General features: G+C 37.7%; 1 protein-coding gene across 1 annotated transcript; it reads left to right on the forward strand.

Moving 5' to 3' along the window:
* The first annotated feature begins 1,272 nt into the window (after positions 1-1,272).
* On the forward strand, positions 1,273-6,026 carry LOC117784436 (homeobox protein unplugged). Its single transcript, XM_034622172.1, has 3 exons — positions 1,273-2,199; positions 4,824-5,062; positions 5,508-6,026. Exons 1-3 carry the CDS (start codon positions 1,320-1,322, stop codon positions 5,883-5,885), a joined length of 1,497 nt encoding a protein of 498 aa, XP_034478063.1. The 5' UTR covers positions 1,273-1,319; the 3' UTR covers positions 5,886-6,026.
* The last annotated feature ends 8,141 nt before the right edge of the window (positions 6,027-14,167 follow it).

Below are 14,167 nucleotides of genomic sequence, written 5' to 3' on the forward strand. Positions count from 1 at the left end.
ATTGTAAAATTGAACAACAGATAGAGTTTAAAGGCCCTATTAGTTGCTGGTACTCCCTGAAATCTGTATTATTCCTTTAAGATTTAATATTCTATATTGTATCTAAATTGATAAAAATAAATAGGACACAAATCAAAGTTATTTTTATGAACTAACTCATTTGTATTATTATAAAAATAATCTTTACTTAAATATATATTTATTTTCAACTGAAATAGTAAAAATTAGTTTACTCTAAGGATTAATTAACTATATTTAATTTTTAATTATATTTTAAAATTTTATTTGTTTGTTATTTATTTTTGTTTAATTTTTGTTGCATCAGACAACGATTTATAATAAAATGACAACAGGAAATTAGTTAAATAAGTTTTAAAAAAAGCTGGAAACGACAAAACTTGAACGTTCTGTTTTGCTTAGAACTTGGAATTTTCTTTTTGCCGCCGGATAACTGTTGGGGTGCTAAGACCCCGTTGCTAGAGTCTTGGCTTTAATATGAGTACAGAAAATGATTTATTTACGCGCAGTATATTCAAATAATTTTAAGTTTAAGGAGAATCGCTAGCTAATGATGCAAAAAGTGAGGCCTTGATGCAAGTGTAAAGCCCCCTTAGCACTAATGCTTGCATTTAAATTGGTCTGTAATATGCCACGCGAGACCAACCAATGCAGTACCCCCTCCCCTACCCCCCCTTCAATAGCTAAACTCCAACCATATTCTACTCGTTAGAAGAGAGCGGGAGAGCGGAAAGCGGGAGAGTTAACGGTGGCAAAGGCGGCACATTAATGGTTGCGCTGTGTTTAGCCAGAGTCTGATTACCGCACGACTCAAGGAGAAAGCAATTAGGGAGCAGCTCTATGTGCATACAAAGAAACCTACAAACACATAAAATATATAGAAACACTTGTGTGTGACTGCAAGAACAACCCCAATACAAATAGAAAACAGACAAGTGCAACCGGTTTAACAGCAATTAAGATACAGCCAATCAGCAGCGAGCAAGCGACTCACACTAGCACGCCATATTGGCCTTTAACGAGGCGGAGCTTGCTCTCGCTCTCAGTTGCTCTCATTCGCTCTCGCTCTCGCGTATGCGTTGCTCTGGTGGTTGTTTCATAGCTGGCAGCCTTTTGGGTGCAATTCGTTGTTGGCTGTCAGCGTACGTGTTGAGAGTGGAGTGTCGATTGTTCTGTGCAGTGTTGTGTAGTGCTGTGTAGTGTTGTGTTGTGTCTGCCGCTGCTTTTGGGTTTCATTTGCGCGCAGATCTTTGAACGGTTCACTGCGTCACGTGTCGCGCTCTTTAAATTGCTGTCGAATAATGCAAAACGAGCAGATGGCGCTGCTGCCGCCGGTGGAGAACAGCACCAAATTGGTCAGCAAACCATTTCCAAAGCCCTTCTCCATTGAGAGTCTGATTGCCAATCAAACACCAGCCGTTGTTCCGGAACAAGCGGAACTGGAGCAGGAACAGAGTCACGAGCGGGAGCGCGATCGCGAACGGGAACTGGATCGGGAACGGGATAGTGATCGGGAGTTTAATGCACGTGCCATTGTGGCCAGCTCGGCGCTGGGTCTCACACAGTTTCCGCTGTACAATCCCTGGCTGCACGGCTACTTTGCCCAGAATCATGAACGGCTCTCGCATTTAATTGCCGGCGGTTGTTACCTGGGCACACCCTTTGCCGGCAAGGAGCCGCCACCACCGCCGCCGTCCCAACCGTCACATGCCTTGGATAACATAAGCCTAAGTCCGTCAAAGCCCAACGATGCCGAGTTGGCGCATCGCCTGTCACTGCCCCATCCGCAACCGCATCCACATCCGCTGGACACCCGTTTCCTGCCCTTCAATGCCGCCGCTGTGGCAGCAACAACGCCATCGGATTTGAGCTATCGCCGCCTTGCGGAACTTATGAACCAGGATTATGTACACAATCTAAGCATGCACTCGCGTCTCCAGCACATGTCTGCATCGCGGGCACAGGAGGAGAGCCAGCATCAGGCACTGGTACCACCACAACAGCCCCAATCTCCCCAAGAGTCATCGCCCTCCAAGTCCAAGTCGCACAGTCCCATTGAGCCGGCGGTGGATGTGGGCATGGATGAGGATTACGAGTGCAGCGGCGATTCATGCAGCGACATCAGCCTCACCATGTCCCCGAGGAACTACACGGCGGAGCTCGACAAAAGTCGCAATGGAGGTAGGTAGAAAAAGAGTGGAGATGAAACTTGATAGACTAACAGATATTCCTATAAGCCCTGCAAACCGATTCTGTACCAAACCTCGCATAACCGGTTCGGGTTTTTCAGCAGTCCGAATCGGATTATGAACCGAATCCTGGAAATTATTTACAACGCCAACCCAAACCTGAACCGAACCACATACCTTAATAAAAGGTTCGGTTCAAAAATAAAATATTAACATAAATTTTATGTTTTTTTTTAAATATTTTTCTACTACTTGAGAATTTGGATAAAAATAAGTCAAATTAAAATCTCCAAATTAATGAAGTTAATAATCAAAACTCGAAATTTTAAATAAAAATTCATACCTTGGGTTCAGGGGATATTTAGGCCGGTTTGCGAACCGTAACAAAGTCTGAAAAAATTCTCTTTCTTTAGAAGTCTTTAAAATTATATAAAAGAGAGGTATCCAACAGATAGATAGATATTTTTTGGACTGGAATCTAATTTTCTATTTACCTATGATAGTTTATCGTACTTAAACTTTTTGGTTTGTTCAGGTTTAACTTCCTATTACGATTTTATAAAATGTATTTTTAGGCTTAATATTTAAAAATGATGCTTTTTCACTTTATCAGACTTAAATTCACCAAATCAAAGTGAATACAATACGCAAAATATTTACGTAATGAAATTAGAACATGTTAAAAACTTTCACTTTTGATAAATCTGGTCGAAAGTGAAAACCGGAACACTTCGGTATAAACTTTCATCAAATCAGTTTTATTTAAACATTGATAGTTTATCATACTTAAGTTATAATCTATCGTTAATTCAGCTTTATAGCTTTAGGACACAACATTTAAGTTTGTAGAAACTTTCTACTAGAAAGTGTGCAATTTATTCCCTCAAAGTTGATTCCGATTTTAGCCAGCTATTCGACCTGTCCGCATCCAGATGCAGATCCTTTTGCTCTCCTTGCTAAAGTGCTTTTGTCATGGTAATTAAAATGACGCTGCCAAGTCATAGTCGAAATTAGCATAAAACGCATTAAGACCCAATGTTTCATGTCAATCAAAGCAACAAAGTTCTCAACTCTTGCTCAATAGAGAAGCATAATGAGTGCAAGCAAGAGAGAGAATGGGATTGAGGGAGAGGGAGAGGGATAGACTGACAACAAAATATGAGCTGACGTTTTGACAAACGTAACGATTTACTCGTTGTTATTGTGAATGAAAAGCGAAATGGAGAACTCTTAACAAACCGCATTTTAATGAGTCCACAGCGTGTCCTCATGGCATCCATGTTGGATTCCGGGCTGGGGACCATCTCCAGCTCCTTTTGAAATCACTTTAGGACAACTGAAAAGGCGCAACGAATTTTCCACTAATGTATTCATAACTGAAACTCTTGTTGTAACTTTGGGGGGAATGTGCAAAATTCTACGAGCTACCCCCGTAGGCAGGGTTGAAGGGGGTGTAGGGCTGGCAATAAACTGAATAAGTCAGACGATGATGAGGACACAAATAAATCAGTGACAGCGCTGGAAATAGGCAGATCTGAAGCGTGTAAGTGTTAAAAAAGCGCTTAAGCGTTACCCAAAATAATCAGACATACCACAAGGCAGGGGGATGAACCTCACCCTCCACCTCACCCCTACTCTCAGCCTCACCCTCAGTCTCTGTTGGGAATGGAACGTTTAGCATTAACACTCAACTTGGGTCATCATGAGCCACAGACGCGTATTAAGTTTCAAGTGATGTCTTGTTGTTGGCTTCAATGGGAATGGGGCGTCTCTGGGCCAAGTCAAGTGTGACGGCCATTTGGACACATGTATCCAGTTATAAATAAATATGTTTGCCACAACTTATGACACACACCATTAACGCCAGCAGCACAACTTGTTAAAGACAACGTTGTTGAACACAGGATACGAGTATTCGGCAACTTAATTATACTATAGTTTATTCAATAAACAATCAACATTCCAAGTCGAACTTTTCTAATTAATTTATTCATTCAAATAAATAATGTTAGAAAACAGTTAAAATACATTTAAATCAACACTAAATAGATAAAAACATAAAAATTATGTAAAAGTTTAGATATATGCAAAAAAATGTTCAAATTATTTTATGAATAGGGGTAAACACAGAAAAATCCACTTAGATAAATAAATATTAGTATCAGAGATTAAAACCATAATCGAAACCGTGAAGCTTAACCGGTATTAACCGATTGAAACTAGTAATTGTAACTGAAACTTTAACTAAACATTTTTATTATTCCAATACCGAAAAACTCAAATTATTCAATCCGAAATTATTCATACCGAAATAACCGATTAGTAACCGATTCATTTAAAACGGTTAGTTTCGGTTCAATCAAGCTTAAAATTCAATTATGTTGTTAAGACCTGAAAGCAAAACGACCGTGGAATGAAAAAGTGCTTATAAAAAAACACCGAGAAATATTTGAGCTGTTTATATTTGTGATGTTTTTCACTCCGCGGTCGTTTAGTTTCCAGCGTAACTTGCCCTTTAAGGTGTTATCATCATTTTCCAAACTTATTTTGATTTTAAATTTGGTTTAATACTCCGATTAGTGTTATATTAACTCCTCGACTTGTGTTCTCTTGCAGCTTACACCAACTCGGACAGCGAGGACTGCAGTGATGATGAAGGTGGAAATTCACGACATGAGGCCGGCGGCAAGGAGTCCCAAGGCGGCGGCAGCAGCAGCTCCAAGTCCCGACGGCGTCGCACGGCGTTCACATCGGAGCAACTGCTCGAGCTGGAGCGCGAGTTTCATGCCAAAAAGTATCTCAGCCTCACGGAGCGCAGTCAAATAGCCACAAGTCTGAAATTGAGTGAAGTGCAGGTGAATTTCTACACTGAAACAAACCAAACTCCTAAAATCAAGAACATACATCTTAAATATTTTTTTCTTAAAAAATGAACATTTTAATAAATCTGTTCTAATCTAATTCATCTAAAATTCCAAAGTTCTTAATACAAGAATAAAAATCTTAAATTAAAAATCATTTTTAATTTTTTCAATTTTTTGATTTTAATATTAAGAACACTTATTTTTAAAATAAGAACTTGGACTTGTCATTTCAAACAAGTCCAAGTTCTTATTTTAAAATAATCTTAAATTATCTTAAAATCAAGATGTGTTTTCTTAATTTAAGAATTTTATTTTCTTCACGAATTTTTAAGATCAAAATTCTCAGTTTTGAGACTAGAATCTTGATTTCAGAACATTTTTTTTTTATAAGTGTACGCTCAATCAACGCTCTTCTTCCGTTCTGTGCTTCTTTTAGGTCAAAATCTGGTTTCAAAATCGTCGCGCCAAATGGAAACGCGTTAAGGCCGGACTTACGTCGCATGGTTTGGGCCGCAATGGTACTGCCAATGGCACTAAAATAGTGGTGCCCATACCTGTGCATGTGAACCGATTTGCGGTACGCTCCCAACACCAGCAGCTGGAGAAAATGTGCCTCAGCGGTCCCAAACCGGATCTGCGCAAGAAGCTATCAACGGAAGCGATTAGCGGTTTCGAGAAGTTCAACGCTGGATCTGGCAACGCTGTCGGTGTCGGTGTGGGCTTGGGCGTGGCCATGGGCGTTGGTATGCCGCCAATGGGCGCACTTGCCCCCAGTCCCGCCACCTCATTGGCCCTGGCACGCAGTATTTATTAAGCTTGAACAGGAATTGAAATGTTTTCTTTTTATCTGAGTTATCTTTGTATATAAGCAAGTCCCTTTTAGCAGCCCCTAAGCACATACAATTTGACCTAAGTGTGGAAACAAAGTTTTGTAAATAAACAAAATTGAATTCAATTGCATCAGTGACTCAGTTAATCCACAGGACAAACAACTGCAACAACAGTTTAACAGCTTAAATACTGTCAATTATTTACTGCTAACCACGACCATAAATTTCGGGCCAACTGTACACGCCTCCAAAGTGCCAAAATCAGCTCGCATTGCCCATTTATTTTGGGCCACTTAAGGGCCGTACACATATTTGGTGTCAATTGGAACAATTAAACTGCCAATTTGTGCGATTTAACACGGAAGCCCTGGAGGCAAATGTTGAACCCGAAGACGGAACCGTTCCCGTTACCGTTGTGCCTCAAGCAGTGTGACCAATTTTTGTAATTTAACGCACCAAATTGTATTAAATACAAGTACTGAAAAGGTCGCTGTGAGAGAGTGAGAGTGAGTGAGAGAGTGTGAATTAGAGATGGGCATGGGTCTTTTTGGGCTACGTGTCCCGCGGGCCTCTTCAAAAAATCTACTGGTTTCGGGCCTGAAAATCGTGAAGAGGCTTTTTTTTTTCGAAAATCATGCTTTTACACTTATTTTTCATATGAATTAATAAAAAATTTTGGGTTACAAATCACTGTTTATAGCATTTACTCATCTCTTTTATCGATAGGAATCGATATGTTTATAAAGCTTAATTTTACTACCCATCAAATGCGTAAATAGGAGGAAAAAAATGTATATCGCTAAAATATGCGAAAAAAAATCAGTTTTTTACATAACAAGTAAATTAAAAATATGGCTCTATTTTGAAAAAATTAAGAATATAAAACAAATAATTTGAAATTGTATTCTATTTGAATAACAAAATAGTAATATAGAAATAACAATTTAAAAATTTGTTGAATTATATAATAATTTCGGAAGTGCTCGGGACGAGTCGAGTCTTTTTGAAAATCCGACCCGGCCGGGTCTTTTTGAAAATCTGACCGAGCCGGGTCGGACCTCAAAAGTAAGGCCCGTGCCCATCTCTAGTCTGAGCGCTCTCCGGGTACATTGAGCAGCAATCACTCCAGGTGTCTCACGTGTCACGCCTCTTCGCGGAGCACAGGGCGCACATACATATGGTGAGTTATTAAGGGACTCTGCTTAGCCCCTTTCCCTTTCCCTTTGCCATTCACTCCTACCTCCTCCTCACCCCTCTTTGCTGTGTGTGAATTGTTAATTGCATTAGCGACTTATTGGCTACGACAATTGACTTTTGTTTGCACAAAAAAAAAAAAAATTAAACTCTCTAATTGTGTGTGTGTGTGCTGTTGTGCACAAAACCACCCTGTGAATGCGGCTTTGTCAGAAGGGGGAAGCCTGCTACGCATATCCCTCCTCACCCTCCTTGTATCCTTGCTTGTATACTGCTTTCCTCAGCTCGTTTCAGTTTGCAGTTTTATGTTGGGACACGCCTCCAAGCATGAGTTTTTATTATTGTAACACTTTGCAGGCAATTTGCTGCCGGCTGCTGTTGTTGCTGTTGCTGTTGTTGCTGCTCTTTTCCCGCTGCTTTGTATCTGAATCTGAATTGCGGCAAATCAACAAAGTGACACACTGGATGTGGCTGTAGATGTTGCTGATGATGATGATGCTGCCACTGCGACTGCTGCCTGTTCCTAAAAGGGCGACTTTGATTCGGCTACGTTGACTGCACACTACACTGTAATCAATCATATTTAAAAAAAAAAATCAAAAATTTAACTACAAATTTTGCTGACATAATTGCAATACATTATCAATAAGTAATTGACGCGTTAATTGGTTTATTTTTTTATTAAAGCCGGCTCTTCTGCCGTTTTAGATATAGGAATGTAAATATTTGAAGCTGCGCTTAGCGTTTGGACTATACCAACATTTAAAATCAAGAACATTCATCTTCTATATTTTGTATCTTAAAATAAGACTAAATTACTTATACTAAAAATATTAATCTAAAAAATGGCAGCTCCTAATATAAGAATAAATATATTAAATTGTTAGAAAAGCATAAATTTGTCAAATTTTATCTGGAACCATTAGTATTTCTGTGGCACTCTGGCTAGAGTCGCCAATTCAGCTGAAAGCAAGCGCGGATTCAAGTCCCACTCTTTCTTCCTATTAAAATCTTAATAAAGTCAAATTTATAAAATTACCAAGCCAGAAAAAATGTATAAATAAAAAGATTCTGCATTTAAGTTTGTATCATCTAGAAAATTTGATATTTTTGGACTGCAAGCCAAATATCATTCTGTTTTCTTTACCAACCGCTTGACATTTTTTCAAAAACTTTGATCTCTCATAACTTTGTCAAAAATTAACCGATTTTCAAGCGGAATGTCAGTTTGACCATGATTTGGCCTCTAAATTGATTCTGCATTTAAATTTTTATCATCTAGAAAATTTGATATTTTTTCGATTCTAAGCCATCTAACATCCAATTTTCCATGCTTACCCCTTGACATTTTTTCAAAAACTTTGATCTCTCATAACTTTGTGAAAAATTAACCGATTTTCAAGCGGAATGTCACTTTGATCATGATTTGGCCTCTAAATTGATTCTGCATTTAAATTTTTATCATATAGAAAATTTGATATTTTTTCGATTTTAAGCCATCTAACATCCAATTTTTCATGCTTACCCCTTGACATTTTTTCAAAAACTTTGATCTCTCATAACTTTATCAAAAATTTACCGATTTTCAAGTGGAATATCATTTTGTTCATGATTTAACCTCTTAATTGATTCTGCATTTAAATTTTTATCATATAGAAAGTTTGATATTTTTTCGATTTTAAGCCATGAATCATCCAATTTTCCATACTTACCCCTTGACATTTTTTCAAAAACTTTGATCTCTCATAACTCTGTCAAAAATTAACCGATTTTCAAGCGGAATGTCACTTTGATCATGATTTGGCCTCTTAATTGATTCTGCATTTAAATTTTTATCATATAGAAAGTTTGATATTTTTTCGATTTTAAGCCATCTAACATCCAATTTTCCATGCTTACCCCTTGACATTTTTTCAAAAACTTTGATCTCTCATAACTTTGTCGAAACTTAACCAATTTTCAAGTGAAATATCATTTTGTCCATGATTTGGCCTCCAAATTGATTCTGCATTCAAAATGAAACAACAATATAAAAATTTTTAAATTTTAAAGTCTTCCGTATTTTGGTCATTTTAATTTAGCGTAGCGCATTCACAGATCGTTGCTGCCTCAACCTTTTTGAGGGCAACATGGAAAACTGTGTCTCATTGGCATAGGTGTGGCCCTGCTTTTGTTGTAAATTATATTGCCATTAATTATGCGCGGATTTATGTCGCGTTGAGCAGTTAAACAACCATAATGGAGAACGTTAAAAATCACTTTAAAATCATTAAAAATTTTGGGAAAAATAAACCGGATGGTAAATATCCTGGTAGATTACAGATGTTAAGCTGAGGTTTCTCGAAATGTTGAGCATATTTTCAATTAACACAATGTCCTTAAATCCTTAGCTTTATATATGTATGGAAATATATTTTTTTTAAAGGAAATATGAGGGACTGCACAAAAGTTTCCTTTCGCGGCAAACAGGAAATCTGTTAGCATAGTCCAGGCAAGTCGACACAAATAAAAAAGGGGGTCATAGCTGAATGCTGGGAATCATAATTCAAATGGGTAATGCTAGCTGTCATAATTTGTCATGAGGCGTGGCCACGCCCTCCATTTGCCAGTGGTCTCTTTAGTGTTATGCATATACATATGTGCAATGGGGCAATGGGTTGAACCGACTTTCAAACGCGACACATGTGGCAAGTTCTTAAAAACCAAAGCAGTTCTTGCAAGTTTGTTGCTTGCCTTGGCTTGATACTCTAACCATATCAAAGAGTCCGAGACCGACTCATTATCCAAAGCACTTGTCACAGAAATCACTGCATTGTGACATGACAATTGAAAATGTGGACTCCGTGGGACTGTGGAAATTGGAGGGGTGGGGAAGAGTGACTAGAGATGGGCACGGGACTTCGTTTGAAAAATTATTATATTATACAAAAAAAATTGTAAAGAATTTTTCTATATTCTTTATTATTTTTTCCAAAATCTAACAATATTTTAAAATACTTCTTGTTTATGTTAAAAAAAAGCTCCTTTAAAATTTTTATTTATAGAGGCCCGCGGGACACGAGGCCCTTGCCCATCTCTAAGAGTGACTATTGTGCAAAAACAATGAACAGACAATCAGCAGAAATCGCAAACCTATGTAAATCGGCTTGTAAATGAAGGGGCCGCCCTGACAATCGCATATAATCGCTTCGCTGTCCACTTTTGTTCATATTGTGGCATGCGATCTGTCAATTGACAGACGGTAGCGATTCCCCTACACCCCCACTTTCAAACCCATCAATTGGTCGATCGTACACTTAGAAAAATTAGGTACGACCCTATTTGTATTTATAATGTTTTGTTCTTCAAATCTTAAGATTGCTGTGTACTAAAAATCTTCAATTGAGTATAAATCGATCTAATATTTTGAATTCTGACTGTTCATTCCATCTATGCCAGCTATCTGAAATATTAGTCCTAATTTAACCAAACTTTGTCCGAATATATAAGACCATGGCACCTGAAAAAATCACAAAATCAAAATACTTAAAACTTTTTTTCTCTAAGATTGAAAATAAATTAAAATCAGGGTTGCCACAGAAATCAAAACCAACCGAAAATCTTCCAAAAATGTATGAAGATTTGGGATATTTTCAGTTGGTTTCGCTTTCTATGGCACCTCTGAATATATTTTGTGCCAGAAACACGTACAAAATGGTAATAGTTCAAGATTTTTGTGCACTTAAACTAGTATATTTTCAATTTGTACAGACTTGAAATTAATCCCAAACATACTTAAAGTATTCCAGAAAAATCTAATGAATATATAGTTAGTCGCCTTTCGCACCCTTCGTGCTGCTTTCGTCACTAACGCGATCTGCCGTCCGCAGTGATTTTAAGATTTTCGGACTTGCGATAATCGAAAATGAAATAACACTAGATAAGTTCTCAGTTTTAGAAATTTCTAGCTTAAGCAGCTTTTGAGATCCTTTGTACTTGAATATTCGCTGTTTAAGTTTGGAAAACTTGATTTTTTTCTGAGTGTAGCACCCAGGGCTCGTTGCTTGAGTCTGTCACGGTCCGAGTTGAAATTCTGTTGAAAACCAAAAAATGCACTCACGCACCTGAATCCCTAATCAGTCGACCAGCCACAATCCACAATCCATGTCCAGTCCCAGTCCACGATTCCCAGTCGGACCCACAGACAGGCGGCAATGCATTTTTTATCTTTTTTGTATTTTTTTTTTTTTGTGTGTGTGCTTCTGTCTTGTGAATTAATTAATTACATTTTTATGATTTTATTAATTTCCAAACAAATATGAGTACACATATTCATTTGTCTGCTGTGTCTCCGACTCTGACTTCAATTCTCCAATGACTCCGGCCTGGCTCCGGTCTCGTCTGCTCCGCCATTCTCTCCCCTTTCGTCCAGGCAGCCGTATTCCAATTCCCATGGCTTATGGGCACGTACGATGAGCTCGTAATAATAATGAATGTAAATTGCCTCAATGAACGATTTAATGTCTTAATACATTATTTACAATGCATTTGCCGCCGTTGCACTTATACGGTGCCACGCCCATGCCCACTGAACGCCCACTTCAAGTGATCGAACGGATAGTTGACAGTTCCACAAACAATTTGAATATAATTATTATTAACTATGGGCACAACAACAACAACAACTACAGCTACTACAACAAAAAGTGCCGACTGCATGTGCGCAGTTTAATAATGACCACCAAAAACTATTAGAATAGAATTTTTGAATTTTGAGAAAATATTGAAATTACTCACACTTCAAAGCTGAACTTTCGTTGGTTGCACTTTTGATTCTGTTCGCTTTTCGGTCACGAAGGAAGACATTTATCAACATTTGTCAGCTATTTCGTGCAAGCTAATTAAATTCAAATATATTTATTTTCTGGGCTTGGGCAATTAAATTCCTCAATTATTACAATCCATAGCTGAAATATTAATAATAATTTTCTCTTTGACTTCTGACCGCTTGACGACTGAAGGAGCCTTCCTTTCTTCTACTCTGATTTTCTTCTATATTAAATATTTTATCGAGTAATAAAGATTTAAAATTTATAAAGATTTAACAAGAACGGAATGTGGGCTTCAATGTGTCCTATAGCTCAAAGGATGCATGAAAGGGATTAATGGATTGCTTAATATTAAATCTAGAATAAAAAACAAATTCAATACTTTGAGTAAAAAATATAATTAAAGGAACAATAATTGTATTACATATTTTATTTGTGCTAAAAAATAATAATTAGTTTTCTAGCTGTAAAGTATAACTCAATATTATTTAATCTTCTGTAAATAAATCATAAATTATCATTATATTGCACAGAATAAAAATTATAATAATTACAGTCCCTGAAAAAAAATATATTTAAGTAAGAAACAGTCTTCATTTAGTATACATAATTCTTGATACAGGAATTTTTTTTCATTTTTAAAGTTTAACGGCTTTTAAGAACGATTCATATTTAAAGTGAGAAAATTAAGGAATGAATCGTTCTAAAAAATTTCTAAAATGAAACAGTATTAATTTAAGTACTCTTTTTTTGTGGAACGAATCGAATTGTTTTTATCAACGTGTACTGAAAAGAAAACATATCTTTGTATACGTTATTATTAAAGCTATTTTTATTTTAAAAAATCGAATTATTATATTCAGCTCTTAGGATACTTAGCAGTGTCACACATTTCCTCTATTTCTTTCTACAAATAAAACTATAAAAACGATCAGCTGCCGCAATCCTCGATCTAATCTCCCACAAAGTGTCTTTCTTTTTGCATAATTTGGCATGCCCACAATTTATTACTGAGCATCACAGAGTTATCCGAAATCACTTCCGTCGGTGACCCACCACATACTATACATAGGTCACATGATCCTGACCGCATAATAAAGTAAATCTGGTCGTTTGCACGTATTCCCCCATGCCAGTTCGAGATCGTTGTGTGTGGTCCGCTGAGAGATCGTTTAGGATGAGTTACGAGGCCAAAATGTTAAATTTACGTGTCCACTGAAATTGTTATAGACTGTTTGGTGTTGTGACCAGAAGGACACGTGCAGATGTCAGATAATTGATAAAACAGCTTAGATAAGATGAGAGCTATTGCTAAGTAATTGATATTCCTGTCGATAGTCAGAGCTACCCGCTGTGCACTGTGCAAGAAAAGCAATCAGGAATCAGCAATCGGAAATCAGCATGAGGATGTGGCGACTAAAAAACCGACGGACAATTTATGCCACAGCATGCGGAACTTTGGCTACACCCCTCACAGGAATATACGGCTTGTGAGAGTGAGGGAGAGCCCAACACTGTCTTACAGACTGCTACACATATCTCTGTATATTATATGGTGAATTGGCAAAAAAAATAAAATAGCAAAAAATCTTTAGTATCATAAAAAAAAAGGTTGTTTTGCAGCACAAAAAGCGCATCATTGTCATCTCCCGACTAGCAGTCTTCATTGTAACGCCCACCAGCCCACACACACAAACACACATACAGTTGGCCCTTGTCTGTGTCTGTCTGGACGCGCTCTAGTTCCGCCCACCGGCTTCCGGTCACATAAGTGCCAAGCGAACTCTCGCCAAGTCTTCGATTTTTTTGTTGTTATAATCTGCAAGCTGTTCGTTGCTAAATGTACTGAAATGTGACGGAATGGGTGGCGCATGTCCATAATTACAAAGCCACCCACTGGGCGACCCTTTGGGCAGTAAAAAAGTGATGACGTAGTTTGTGCCACAACTGAATTGTTTGGCAACGCCCATCGCACAGCAGGCAATCAAATTTTGGCGGTAATCATTGCCACGTAACGTTGTTAAGTGCTGCCGGTGGCTTGACGCTGGACAGCAGCCAACATAGCCGTAAAAAAACAAGTGAAAACATACAAAAACAAATAATCATTCAAAATGTAACAAAGAATGAGGGGAAAGCATTTTTTTGAATTTCAACTGAATTGCACATGTCATAGCAGTCAGCTTTGGAGTGAGCGCACTATTCTAGCAGTTTCAGAAATTATCAATAGATGGCGCATAAACTAGAACCAGTGTGGAATTAGCTAT

This window comes from Drosophila innubila, assembly GCF_004354385.1.
Source record: "Drosophila innubila isolate TH190305 chromosome 2R unlocalized genomic scaffold, UK_Dinn_1.0 1_C_2R, whole genome shotgun sequence".
Classification (NCBI taxonomy): Eukaryota; Metazoa; Arthropoda; class Insecta; order Diptera; family Drosophilidae; genus Drosophila; species Drosophila innubila.

Excerpts from the sequence above, each read along its gene's own strand:
- LOC117784436 (XM_034622172.1), top strand. The coding sequence starts at position 1,320 with ATGCAAAACGAGCAGATGGCGCTGCTGCCGCCGGTGGAGAACAGCACC. Across the intron at positions 2,200-4,823 it reads CGACAAAAGTCGCAATGGAG|CTTACACCAACTCGGACAGC; the intron begins GTAGGTAGAAAA and ends GTTCTCTTGCAG. Across the intron at positions 5,063-5,507 it reads TGAAATTGAGTGAAGTGCAG|GTCAAAATCTGGTTTCAAAA; the intron begins GTGAATTTCTAC and ends TGCTTCTTTTAG.